General features: G+C 44.9%; 1 protein-coding gene and 8 non-coding genes across 9 annotated transcripts; 8 read left to right on the top strand and 1 right to left on the bottom strand.

Annotated features, from left to right (window-relative positions):
* Nucleotides 1-3,329: 3,329 nt before the first annotated feature.
* On the top strand, nt 3,330-3,402 carry TRNAA-AGC (transfer RNA alanine (anticodon AGC)). The gene has a single exon. It is a non-coding gene; the product is annotated as a tRNA-Ala (tRNA).
* Nucleotides 3,403-3,740: 338 nt separating this feature from the next.
* TRNAA-AGC (transfer RNA alanine (anticodon AGC)) lies at nt 3,741-3,813 on the top strand. Its single transcript has one exon. It is a non-coding gene; the product is annotated as a tRNA-Ala (tRNA).
* Nucleotides 3,814-3,877: 64 nt separating this feature from the next.
* TRNAA-AGC (transfer RNA alanine (anticodon AGC)) lies at nt 3,878-3,950 on the top strand. The gene has a single exon. It is a non-coding gene; the product is annotated as a tRNA-Ala (tRNA).
* A 5,752-nt stretch (nt 3,951-9,702) lies between these two features.
* TRNAA-AGC (transfer RNA alanine (anticodon AGC)) lies at nt 9,703-9,775 on the top strand. Its single transcript has one exon. It is a non-coding gene; the product is annotated as a tRNA-Ala (tRNA).
* A 445-nt stretch (nt 9,776-10,220) lies between these two features.
* On the top strand, nt 10,221-10,293 carry TRNAA-AGC (transfer RNA alanine (anticodon AGC)). Its single transcript has one exon. It is a non-coding gene; the product is annotated as a tRNA-Ala (tRNA).
* Nucleotides 10,294-10,357: 64 nt separating this feature from the next.
* TRNAA-AGC (transfer RNA alanine (anticodon AGC)) lies at nt 10,358-10,430 on the top strand. The gene has a single exon. It is a non-coding gene; the product is annotated as a tRNA-Ala (tRNA).
* Nucleotides 10,431-10,621: 191 nt separating this feature from the next.
* TRNAA-AGC (transfer RNA alanine (anticodon AGC)) lies at nt 10,622-10,694 on the top strand. The gene has a single exon. It is a non-coding gene; the product is annotated as a tRNA-Ala (tRNA).
* A 64-nt stretch (nt 10,695-10,758) lies between these two features.
* Nucleotides 10,759-10,831, top strand: TRNAA-AGC (transfer RNA alanine (anticodon AGC)). The gene has a single exon. It is a non-coding gene; the product is annotated as a tRNA-Ala (tRNA).
* A 581-nt stretch (nt 10,832-11,412) lies between these two features.
* Nucleotides 11,413-12,501, bottom strand: LOC149937705 (uncharacterized). Its single transcript, XM_090177800.1, has one exon. It carries the CDS (start codon nt 12,499-12,501, stop codon nt 11,413-11,415), a length of 1,089 nt encoding a protein of 362 aa, XP_090033926.1.
* Nucleotides 12,502-13,059: the final 558 nt, after the last annotated feature.

The following is a 13,059-nucleotide window of genomic DNA, read 5'->3' as shown; positions in this document are numbered from 1 at the left end:
TGCGGATCAATGCACTGAGTAATAAAGGTCCTCTTTCAGTTGCTGACGCGGACGAGCTCGCCGACTGCAATCGTCGCCTTAAGGACCTGGTGACGTACGAGTTTCAAGGGGAATTTCTGCGCTCTCGGGCGAAGCATAAACTTGATGATGAGCGGCCTACTAAATATTTTTGCGCTTAGAAACGTATCGTCAAAGGAATAAACTGGTTTCAAGTTTGCAGCTTCCCAATGGCACTATAACTAATGACAGTCAAACTATTCGTGATGAAATTTTTCACTTTTACGCCAGCTTGTACGAGAAGGAACCTGTGGATCCCGCAAAGGTGGCCAGTTTCTCTCATCTGGTAACCGATCGGGTAGAAGAGGCTGATATGGAGGCTTTGGAGCGGGATATCGAGTGGGCTGAGGTGTTGCTGGCTCTTAAAAGTATGCCCCGAGGGAAGAGCCTAGGAAAGGATGGTTTCAGCGTAGAATTTTGGTCTTTTGTTTTACCTAAAATCAAGGACGGTTTTATGCGTATGGTCTCGAAAATAAGATCGGAGGGAATTCTACCCCCTAGTATGCGTGAAGGCATGATAATCTTGTTGCCAAAGAAAGGAGATTTAAATCTTTTAATGAACTGGAGGCCTATATCGCTCTTAAACATTGATTACAAGATTATCGCCAAGGTGCTTTCCAGTAGACTGTCGGCTCTTCTTCCCCGTATCACGTCTCCGAGTCAGTCGGGAGCCGTCAAAGGACGGGATCTCTCTCGTACTACGCGCCTTCTCAAAGACATTTTGGACCTTTTGCGCTCACGCGAAGAACGAGGAATTGTCATGCAATTAGATTTGCACAAAGCATTTGATCGCGTGAATTGGTCGTATCTCTTCGCGGTCTTGCAATCAATAGGATTTGGACCTCGGTTTCGGACATGGATTCAAATTCTGCTCACATCCTCGAAGTCGTGTATCAAAGTTAATGGGTACCTAACTAACGTATTCAGCCTTGGAAAGTCAGTTCGCCAAGGCTGCCCGCTCAGCCCACTCTTGTACGTATTATCTACAGAGCCTCTTTGCGCTGCGTTAACTACTTCGTCACGTATTCCTCGGATCCCAATCGGGCCGGATTCGTATGTTCCTCTAATTTACGAACATGTTGATGACACCACGATCCTTACTTCTAGCATTGACGGTATTCGAGAGTCTTTAGTTATTTACCACGACTATTGCCAAGCATCTGGAGCAATTTTAAATCGGAGTAAAAGTAGTGCCATGTCGCTTGGTTCATTGAGACACACGGCAGCGACAGTGGTGGATGGTGTCACGATTGATAATGGCCCCCTAAAGATTTTGGGCATTCATCTCTCGCATAACCAGGAGGATTCTGAGCAGTTAAATTGGCAAAACCGTTTTGAAAAGTTCACGGGGGTTTTACGTCGCTGGCGGCAACGTCATTTGAATACGTGTGGTAAAGTCATCGTTTTGAACATACTGGCGTCTTCCGTTCTTTGGCACGTTCTGAACTCCGTTGCTATTTCTCAGTCATGGGCGCAACGTTTCAAAAAGGCTTCGATGGAGTTTATTTGGGGCACTGGACCTCATCACGTCGAATATGGCATTTTAATTCGTCCAACAAATGCCGGGGGCTTCGGTCTTGTTGACGTCCCTACGAAAATGGCGGCGTTTCGCGTAAAAGAAATTGCGGCTCTTCTTACTGCCACAGCCACGTCTTATGAAGTCGATCTCGTCGCAGCGCTTCTCTCGATGTACGGCGCGTACGACGGTCTTGGCCTTCAAGTCTTTCGTTTGTCCATCGCGAAAAAGCATTTCGGCGCCATGAGCCCTCGGATCGCGAGCCTTTTAACATCATGGCAAGCGCTGCTATCAGCCACTGGCTGGGAAGTTTCGCCGCATTCCAGTCCCGCGCTTGAACCTCTCTTTTTCAACCCGCGCATTTCGGTGTTTCCGTTTCCGGCTATTGATAGGCGAATTTTTATCCAGGCGGGTTTTCTGCTCGTGAAGGACATCGCGTACGAGTTAATTCCGGGGTTTCTTCCGGTTACTATGGTTTTGGACGCTTGTGCGGAGTCAGCACCGTCATTCACGGGAGTTACGGTTTCTCGTTCGTACGAATCGTTACGTAACGCTCTTCCGCCGTCGTGGCGGTTTGCCATCGAGACGAAACCTTCATGGCCTAACGTGGTTTGCTCTGGTGAAGTTTTGATCCTTCGCGATCGCGATCGGGAAATTGTCGACCTCGGAAAGCTCACGTCTCGCGCACTTTACCACTTGCTTTGGCGCGCCTTCGGTAAAATCGAGTCTCGTGGTGAAGAACAATGGCGTGGATATTTTCCGGCTCCGTTACCTGAAGTCAAGTGGGGCATGGTCACTTGTTCTCTGTTTGGACCTCGGCTCAATGACGTGAATTTGAAGCTTATTCACAAAGGCTTTCCAGTGAGGACTCGACTGGTGCATTTCGGCGTTGTTCCTGATTCTACGTGCGTTCTCTGCACTTCCGCTCCCGAATCGGTGGAACACTTGTTTATCCGTTGCCCAGTGTCAAATCGCTGGTGGTCATGGCTGTTCCTTGAGACATTTGGTTTACCCGGTACTATTTTTAATTCGGATTCTATGTTACGTGATTTATGCATTGTTTTTTCTATTTTACCAACCCAAGTTTTAAAAGCCAAAGGTGCAATCTTTTGTAAAATTGTAAGATTTTTAATGCCAGTGCTCAAACAAGAAATTTGGTTAAGTCGTTGTTTACTAAGCTTTGGAAAAATTAATAATTTTGTTGTGTTAGAAAAGAAATTTAAAGCTCGTATTAAGTTGGCTGCCCTAAACATTGTTAAAAATAACAATTCATCGAATTTAACGCGTACAGAATTACAAAGCCATCTAACAAAAATTTTTCGCTATAAGCCACCTTAAATAATTTTTTTCCTAACCGAAACGTCTAATATATATATTTCATAAGGCTTTAATTGTTGTTGATAAAGTTGTTTAAAGTCATACAATAATAGTAACATCAAATGTGTAAACACCAGTGCCTTATGCTTTTTTTAACAAACATTTTCATACTTCATTAACGTTATTTGTAAAATAAAAAAAGTTTTAAATAAAAAAAAGTGCTCGCTTAGCATGCGAGAGGTAAACGAAATTTTCGGAACGGTGGTCTTACTCGACTAAACATTTAATTAATATGGTAAACAGGGGGCGTAGCTCAGATGGTAGAGCGCTCGCTTAGCATGCGAGAGGTACCAGGATCGATGCCCGGCGCCTCCAATGTGAACGAAATTTTCGGAACGGTGGTCTTACTCGACTTAACATTTAACTAATATGGTAAACAGGGGGCGTAGCTCAGATGGTAGAGCGCTCGCTTAGCATGCGAGAGGTACCGGGATCGATGCCCGGCGGCTCCAATGTAAACGAAAATTTCGGAACGGTGGTCTTACTCGACTTAAAATTTAATTAATATGGTAAACAGGGGGCGTAGCTCAGATCGTAGAGCGCTCGCTGAGCATGCGAGAGGTACCGGGATCGATGCCCGGCGCCTCCAATGTAAACGAAAATTTCGGAACGGCGGTCTTACTCGACTAAACATTTAATTAATATGGTAAACAGGGGGCGTAGCTCAGATGGTGGAGCGCTCGCTTAGCATGCGAGAGGTACCGGGATCGATGCCCGGCGCCTCCAATGTAAACGAAAATTTCGGAACGGCGGTCTTACTCGACTAAACATTTAATTAACGTGGTAAACAGGGGGCGTAGCTCAGATGGTAGAGCGCTCGCTTAGCATGCGAGAGGTACCGGGATCGATGCCCGGCGCCTCCAATGTAAACGAAAATTTCGGAACGGCGGTCTTACTCGACTAAACATTTAATTAATATGGTAAACAGGGGGCGTAGCTCAGATGGTGGAGCGCTCGCTTAGCATGCGAGAGGTGCCGGGATCGATGCCCGGCGCCTCCAATGTAAACGAAAATTTCGGAACGGCGGTCTTACTCGACTAAACATTTAATTAATATGGTAAACAGGGGGCGTAGCTCAGATGGTGGAGCGCTCGCTTAGCATGCGAGAGGTACCGGGATCGATGCCCGGCGCCTCCAATGTAAACTAAATTTTCGGAACGGCGGTCTTACTCGACTCAACATTTAATTAATATGGTAAACAGGGGGCGTAGCTCAGATGGTAGAGCGCTCGCTTAGCGAGTCGCTGCTAGGTTTGGTTGTGAACGGTTCGTTTTTTTTCGCTCCGTTTTCGCTAAGCCTGTTTGCCGCCTTTAAGGTGTTATTTTAGTTCAAGTTTTTTTTTCCTTCTCTGTTAAAACCGTTTTATCTAGTTTCGGTTTCTTGCGGGTGATTCCCCTCCTGGGTCTTCTGATCCAGGATGGATATTATTAAACGGTCGGTTTTTGTGGATTTTGAAGGAAAATTACCGAAGTTTGACGATGTTGCGGAGGCGGTGAAAATTCAATATGGTTTGGATGCGGTGAAATCTGTTGTTCCGTCCACGGGCGGCTTCATTTTGGTATTTTCGTCTGAAACTTTGATTAATGATGCGATTGACACTGGGTTGGAGGTAGACAGCATTACTTATGCCATTTCGAGCGTCACCAAAAAAACTGTGACGGCAAATTTTTTCGGCCTTCCGGATTATGTTACTGATGAGGCGTTGCTGGCGAAGTTGACGATGATGGGCTGCGAAGTCAGAGGTACGATTTCGTGGCGGGAAAAAGCCGGGTTCTATTGTGGTATCCGATCAGTCCGTTTGACGCTCCCGGAAGGTAAATCAGCGTTACCTTACAGTCTTCGAGTTCCGGATGTCTTAAATAGAGAAAATTCTTACCGTGTCACTCATGAATCGCAAGTTAAAGTCTGTAATATGTGTCTAGCATCCGATCATTTATATAAGGATTGCCCTCAATTTATTTGCCGTAAATGTAAAACACAAGGTCATGCTGTGCGTAATTGCCCTACTTGGGAACGCCCTGCAGTGGAGATGAAGGGACAGGAGCGTGGACAACCCCCTGTCATTGTTGCGGGGGGATCGATTGATCAATTCGCTGAGGGTCGTAAGGATGCCGTCGATGGTCCTGGTTCATTGGGTGCCGGAAACGAAGACGTTCATATTGCCACTCCTAACGCAACGCCGATGTCTCAGGGAATGGGCGCCGACCAAGTGGGCCGCGTCAAACCGACTGGTGAAGCTCAAAGGGGTTCCAAGCACCGGATCTCATCTGGTGACACCGATTCAGCTACTAATCCGTCTACAGGTCCTCCGCACAAGATATTTCAGAAGTTGCCATCGGGTCAATGGACCCAAATTAATTTGAATCCAAATGCCGGTGAAAATTCTGACGATTAATGTAGGCGGTTTGCGCGATGTAGAGAAGATGCGAAAGTTGGTTTTGTGGGCGAAGCATTATGATGTGTTGTTGTTGCAAGAGACTCATTGGGAGGCGTCTCATGTAAGTACTTTTCGGACTTTTTTTTCGGGTGCGGTCTACGTGGACTTGAACTTGGACACCAAGTTTTGCGGTGTGGCAATTTGTATTTCGCGGTTACTTGATTTTAAAGAATGTAATTTGATAAGTTCTAACGAGGGCCGGTATATTTTTATTTCCGCTGAAATTGAAGGCGATAAAGTTGATTTAGGTTCTGTTTATGCCCCAACCGATGCGGTCAATAGATCTATTTTTATGCAAAATTTAATTCCCATTGTTCGTGTGTTAAATCGTCCGCTATTGGGCGGTGATTTTAATGATATTGTTTCTCGAGTTTTTGATCGGCGGTCGCCTGCCAAGATTACGGTGAGTGGAATGACGAATCTTCATCGCTGGGTCTCTTATCTCTCGTTGGTAGACATTTGGCGGTTGCAACATAAAAAAACATTCGATTATACGCGATCGGGGGTGGTTTTTGGTAACTTTGTGAGTTCTCGAATTGATTATTTTTTTGCTTTACATTCAGACGTATATAATATTTCAAAGTGTATGCATGTTTTTTGTAGTTTCTCTGACCATAAGGGTGTTTCTCTGATTTTTGAACCTAGTGGTATTCTTAGGGGGCCCGGAACTTGGAGTTTTAATTCTACTTTTTTAGAAGACGCACTTTTTTGCACGGCCATCGAGCGGACAGTTAAAAATAGTTATTCCTGGCCTTGTTATTTAACCGATATCTTTGAGTGGTATGATGCTTTAAAAGTTAAAATACGGGAGTACTACATTTTTTACGGGCGTCACAAAGCGTTGATGAAGCGGGCTGTATGGGCGGACCTACAAAATAGGCTTCGAGACCTACAAGATTCGCCATTAAAAACAGATACGATTTTAGACGAAATAGCTGCGGTAACGAGTAAATTACGAGATATGGAAGAGAACGATTTGCAGGGTGCATTAGTTCGTTCGAGGTTGGAGTGGAGAGATTTGGGGGAACGCCCCACTCAGTATTTTTTGCGGCTGGAGAAATTTCGTCAGCGTCAACGTCAAATGACTTCTCTGACTCTCCCTTCGGGGGCGATTATTAAAGATCCTGCGTTAATAAGGGAGGAAGTGTTCCGTTTTTATTCGGAGTTGTATACACGAGGCGTTACGTCTCAAGCCGCTACTGACAATTTGAAGAATTTAATCTCAGGGAGGCTTACTGAAGGTGACCGCGATTCCTGCGAAGCCGTCGTGACCTGGAGCGACATTTACACGGAGTTAACTAATTTGGCCGGAGGGAAGGCCCCCGGTAGAGATGGCTTTACCAATGAGTTCCTGCGTTTCTTTATCCCTCTAATTAAAGATGACTTTATGCGCTTGGTTGCCGAATGCGAAGCCCGTGGCCTTTTGCCGAATAGCATGCGAGAAGGGATGGTGGTTTTGTTGCCTAAATCGGGGGATTTGACTCTTCTGAAAAATTGGAGGCCAATTACCCTATTGAATGGCGATAGGAAACTCCTTGCTAAGGTTTTTACTCGCCGTGTTTCGCCGCTTTTACCTTTAATTACGTCATCGTGTCAAACTGGTGGCATTCGTGGGTGTACCATTTCCGATACTCCCCGTTTTCTGTCTGATGTCATGGAGTTTTTAAAAATTGAAAATAGGCCAGGGATTTTTCTTCAACTCGATTTGTTAAAAGCGTTCGATCGGGTGGAATGGCCGTATCTATTTGCAATCTTAGAAGCCTTTGGTTTCGGCGCACGCTTCCGCGCTTGGATTCAGATGTTTTTAATTGGCGCCAAGACAGCTATTAAGCTTCATGGATATGTTACCGATTCTTTTGTCATTAGCCGCTCGGTTCGTCAAGGGTGTCCGCTCAGTCCTTTGCTCTACGTTCTATCATCTGAACCTTTTTGCGCCTTACTCGAAACGGACAAACGTATATGTCGGATAATGCTCACGGACTTAACACCGTCCCCTGTGGTGTTTCAACATATTGATGACACTTCCATTCTCGTCACTGGGCCTAGGGATGTTACTTAACTTTTGGAGGATATTGAACTTTATTGCCAGTCTTCGGGAGCTGCCATCAATCTTGCAAAAAGTTCTGGTTGTTGGCTCGGCTCCTTGCGATTTCACGCGGACCAGACTGTGGCTGGGCTTGTTATTAGCACCCGTTCAATAAAGGTATTGGGCGTGACCTTGGGCTATGACCATGACGTCGTTGCCACGATGAACTGGGAGGGCCGGTATGAAAAATTTAAAAATGTCCTACACGTTTGGAAGGGTCGTAGTCTGACCATTTTTGGGAAAGTCATTATCATTAACGTGTTAGGAGCGTCGATATTGTGGCATATACTGGAGGTTTTTGATTTACCGGACCGCTGGTTCTCTGATTTTAAGCGGCTCATGTTGGATTTTATTTGGAAGGATCGCCCACATTCTATATCGTACGAAACCTTAACTCGCCATAAGAGTCAAGGCGGGTTTGGATTAATCAATCTTCGGATCAAACAGAAGGTACTTCGTCTGAAGGAATGTTTGCAGCTCGCTACCGGGTCCAAGCCTTCGCATGTCGCATGCGTTGCGTCTCGGTTCTTTGACGAATATGGCGGCGGACTTCGCCAGGGTCTCTCAATCCTACGGATTATAATTGAACGTCGTCTGCTTTGCGCTATGCCGAAACGCCATGGATCAATGTTATTGGCTTGGAAAGAGTTCTTGGCTCTCACGCGATGGACCTTGGTTCCTTTGACCATCCCTATTATGGAGCCCCTATTTTATAACTCAAATCTTTTAATCATGAACATTTCTTTGGCTGAGCGGCGTCTTCTTGCTTCTTGTGGCGTGGTCTACCTGAAAGATATTTGCTACGAGGTCATCCTGGGGTTTCTTCCGGATGAAGCCTTTTTGGAATTGACCGCAGATTCCGGAATCGGTCGCCGTCGGTTGTTGCAAATTTTTCAAAGGATCAAAGATTCTATCCCTCCCTCGGTACATCGAGTGATACATAGTAAAGAGGTCTACGAGCTTGAGACACGGCCAACGTTCGCGCTAGTCGCGGACACAGGGATCTCTGTGGAATTGGACAAAATTACATCTACGTCAATTTCCAAAACTTTCAATGCCGTAACCCCGATTCCGGAATCGAATGGTGAAGAACGTTGGCGGGCTTACTTCGGGGGCCCTTTACAGAAGTTCCGGGTTCCATCACTTGTCAATTCTACGTTGGGTCCCCGTTTGTCAAGTATGAATCTCCGAGTGTATCATATGGGGTTCATGGTCAAGCAGCGGCTATTTCGCGCCGGCATAACAGACGATGATCAGTGCCCGCTTTGTGGCCTTGAAAAGGAGACAGTTTCGCATTTATTTTTGGAATGTCAAGATACGCACGAATGGCTCGATTGGTTATTTTCTTCAGTGTTGTCGCTGTACACGCTGTTTGGTGAAAAGGACATTTGGACGCGTTATATCGTCTTTGGACTCAAGCCTAAAACTGCGGACTCTAAAGAGCATTGGGAGGTCGCGTCCATATTAACTGCTATTGCCAAAGAAGCCATTTGGAGTAATCGTTGTTTGTACAATTTGGGGCAGATAACCAATAAGCGTACGCTTTTTTCCCGTTTTCGTGCTCTCATAAAAACTGAGGCTCGGTACCGCGTGCAATGGCTACTCCTTCATAAGCCGGGTTGTACGGCCGCAATAGATATTTTTCGTAACATATGAGGGGTCAATAATCTTGGAGATATCCTTATGGTCATTAATATTTAAAGTACTTTATTGAAATGTGTATTTTGTTGTATTTGCAGTAGTTATTATTTTCTATAACTGAGGATTTTTTATCAATGATATTTTGCTTATTTATTTTTCATGTTGTTTCTAACTTCAATTGTGTAATGCTTTTAATAACACTGCTTCACATATATATAACATTGCTGGATATACGTAGGTTTAAATTGTTAAATTTGTTTTAAATATTAACACTGTGCAATAATGCATGTAACAAAATAAAAATTTTAAATAAAAAAAAAGCATCAGTCTCATAATCTGAAAAAAAAAAGCTCGCTTAGCATGCGAGAGGTACCGGGATCTATGCCAATGTAAACGAAATTTTCGGAACGGCGTTCTTACTCGACTAAACATTTAATTAATATGTTAAACAGTGGGCGTAGCTCAGATGGTAGAGCGCTCGCTTACCATGCGCGAGGTACCGGGATCGATGCCCGGCGCCTCCAATGTAAACGAAATTTTCGGAACGGCGGTCTTACTCGACTAAACATTTAATTAATATGGTAAACAGGGGGCGTAGCTCAGATGGTAGAGCGCTCGCTTAGCATGCGAGAGGTACCGGGATCGATGCCCGGCGCCTCCAATGTAAACTAAATTTTCGGAACGGCGGTCTTACTCGACTAAACATTTAATTAACATGGTAAACAGGGGGCGTAGCTCAGATGGTAGAGCGCTCGCTTAACATGCGAGAGATACCGGGATCGATGCCAATGTAAACGAAATTTTCGGAATGGCGGTCTTACTCGACTAAACATTTAATTACTATGGTAAACAGGGGGCGTAGCTCAGATAGTAGAGCGCTCGCTTAACATGCGAGAGATACCGGGATCGATGCCAATGTAAACGAAATTTTCGGAATGGCGGTCTTACTAGACTAAACATTTAATTAATATGGTAAACAGGGGGCGTAGCTCAGATGGTAGAGCGCTCGCTTAGCATGCGAGAGATACCGGGATCGATGCCAATGTAAACGAAATTTTCGGAACGGCAGTCTTACTCGACTAAACATTTAATTAATAGAGTAAACAGGGGGCGTAGCTCAGATGGTAGAGCGCTCGCTTAGCATGCGAGAGGTACCGGGATCGATGCCCGGCGCCTCCAATGTAAACGAAAATTTCGGAACGGCTGTCTTACTCGACTAAACATTTAATTAATATGGTAAACAGGGGGCGTAGCTCAGATGGTAGAGCGCTCGCTTAGCATGCGAGAGGTACCGGGATCGATGCCCGGCGCCTCCAATGTAAACGAAATTTTCGGAACGGCGGTCTTACTCGACTAAACATTTAATTACTATGGTAAACAGGGGGCGTAGCTCAGATGGTAGAGCGCTCGCTTAGCATGCGAGAGGTACCGGGATCGATTCCAATGTAAACGAAATTTTCGGAACGGCAGTCTTACTCGACTAAACATTTAATTAATATGGTAAACAGGGGGCGTAGCTCAGATGGTAGAGCGCTCGCTTAGCATGCGAGGGGTACCGGGATCGATGCCCGGCGCCTCCAATGTAAACGAAAATTTCGGAACGGCGGTCTTACTCGACTAAACATTTAATTAATGTAGTAGAGAGGGGGCGTAGCTCAGATAGTAGAGCGCTCGCTTAGCATGCGAGAGGTACCGGGATCGATGCCCGGCGCCTCCAATGTAAACGAAGTTTTCGGAACGGCGGTCTTACTCGACTAAACATTTAATTAATATGGTAAACAGGGGGTAAAGATTATTCTCGAGATGGTACGGTTGGAATATTTGGGAGAGCTAAATATATTCTCGGACGCCGACTGAAAAACGTCTGAGAACTTTACTAATAACCGTGAATTGAGGAAACGATGAATTTAAAATTAAATAACACTTTAATATCTTAACTATTTTCTACGCAATACTTCGCGATACAATTGGTTCCCTTTGCTGGGACAACTAACTAAAAATGGTCTTTGCTTTGACCGCTCTCAATCTCAACAGATTTTCCGTTATTAAGGTCTCTCTTTTAAAAACAATCTTTTTAAACAATATTACTATACATCGAATAAATACCGCGAGGCGCGCGCTTACTCGCGACAAGGCAGGGTTTTTCTTTTTCTTTTTAATTATTTTGCTAGCATTTTTACGTTATGAAGTTTCAATTTACAGGTAAAGGTTATGAATTTAATATAATTTTGAAAGTATAAAGGGAAAAATGGGGCGCGTAAGAAACTATTTTACACTCCCCCAAAATAATGGGAAACATTATTTTTCACTAGCTTCCGCGTTGTTTCCTTTAACATCTTCGTTAGGCACTTCTAACGATGACAATAATTTAATAGGTCGACAAATTATAGTACCGTTCGATACGCGAACTAAGCACGATCGTAGAAGTTTATCTTTCCTATTCTCGTCATTTATCAGCACGACACTGTTTTCCTTTAAGAATGTTTCGTTTTTAGCAACGCGCATATGATGGACTGTTCTGAGCTCCAACAAGTATTCTCTTTTCCATTTGCGCCATAAGCGATCGCTAACCATTGTCCGATGTCTTAGTCTCTGTTCAATGTCTCGCTGGTTATTTTTAATGCGGGACGTCGTGAGCCTTAGCGGCGGTAAGTCCGTTAACCGTTTACCCACCAGGAAGTGCGCTGGAGTGAGTGGACTGGGTTCATTTGGGTCGCTGTAGGTGTAACTTATCGGTCGAGAATTGATGACGGCTTCGGTCTCAATCAAGACAGTTTCCATTTCTTGGTACTTCAGCGTGGCGGGAGCGAGGACCTTTCTCAATATGGTTTTAGTAGATCTGACCAAGCGTTCCCAGTGTCCTCTCCACCAGCTTGCTCGTTCTGCTATGTATTTCCAGACAATGCCGCGATTTCCGAAAAACTGTCGGACTTTTCTGTTGTTTATAGTTTTCCATAATTGCTGCAGATCTTTGTCCGCGCGCTTAAATGTCAAGGCATTGTCGGTGTAAATTGCACTTGGAACCGAACGGCGAGATATAATTCTTCTAAATGCCAGTATGAATTCAAAGGTTGAGAGCGAAGGCACCAATTCAAGGTGGATCGCTCGCGTCACGGAACATGTGTACAAAAGAATGTACGCCTTTTCTACTTCTTTACCCAATTTGACGAAGATAGGCCCTGCAAAATCTATACCGACATTTTCAAATGGCGATGAGGCTTCGAGCCTCTCTTTCGGTAATGGCGCTTCTGTTACGTCGCACGGTGTCGCTCTTAGTTTTCTGCAGATTGTACAACGATTGATTATTACTTTGGCCAATTGTCTCGCGGCTATAATCCAGTATCGACATCTAGTTTGCGTTATGGTATTCTGGACGCCGGAGTGCATGACCTGCTTATGGCTTCTATCTAGAAGCAACTTCGATAAATGGTTTTCCTTGGCCAATATAACCGGATGTTTCTCACTTTCCGTCAAACTTGAGAGTTCTAATCGTCATCCCACGCAGAGTAAACCGTCCTGGTTCAACTGCGGTTTCAAAGTAAGAATCTTTGAGGTTCTGGAAACCTTTCCATCTTTCTTTAAGCTATCAATTTCTCTCGAGTAGTCGTCGGTTTGGGCGCTCTTTAACCATAGGACCTCGGCTTCGCTCATTTCTTGAGCTGTGACTGCTTTATTTTCCGTTTCAATTTTCCTCCACTTCTTAGCGGATCTGAGAACTAGCGCTGTTATACGGAACAGCTTGTTTGCGCAACTATATTTTCGAACATCTAATATTTGACCAATTCGGGGCCGGTCATCGCACCCTACGGCAGCGACTGTTTTGACGATTTCTTGGGGCTCTTCTTCGTCCGCATTCGGGGTCACGGATCTTTCTGGTGGCCATTTTGCAGGTTCTTCCCGAAGCCATGTGGGACCTCTAAACCACATCTCACCTTTAACTAATTC

This window comes from Leiobunum rupestre, chromosome 6 (assembly GCF_980474605.1).
Source record: "Leiobunum rupestre chromosome 6, qqLeiRupe1.1.hap1, whole genome shotgun sequence".
Taxonomy (NCBI): Eukaryota; Metazoa; Arthropoda; class Arachnida; order Opiliones; family Sclerosomatidae; genus Leiobunum; species Leiobunum rupestre.
The sequence above is the reverse complement of the archived record's forward strand: the minus strand, read 5'-3'. Positions and strand labels throughout refer to the sequence as shown.

Coding starts and splice junctions, on each gene's coding strand:
- LOC149937705 (XM_090177800.1), bottom strand. CDS start 12,501: ATGCACTCCGGCGTCCAGAATACCATAACGCAAACTAGATGTCGATAC.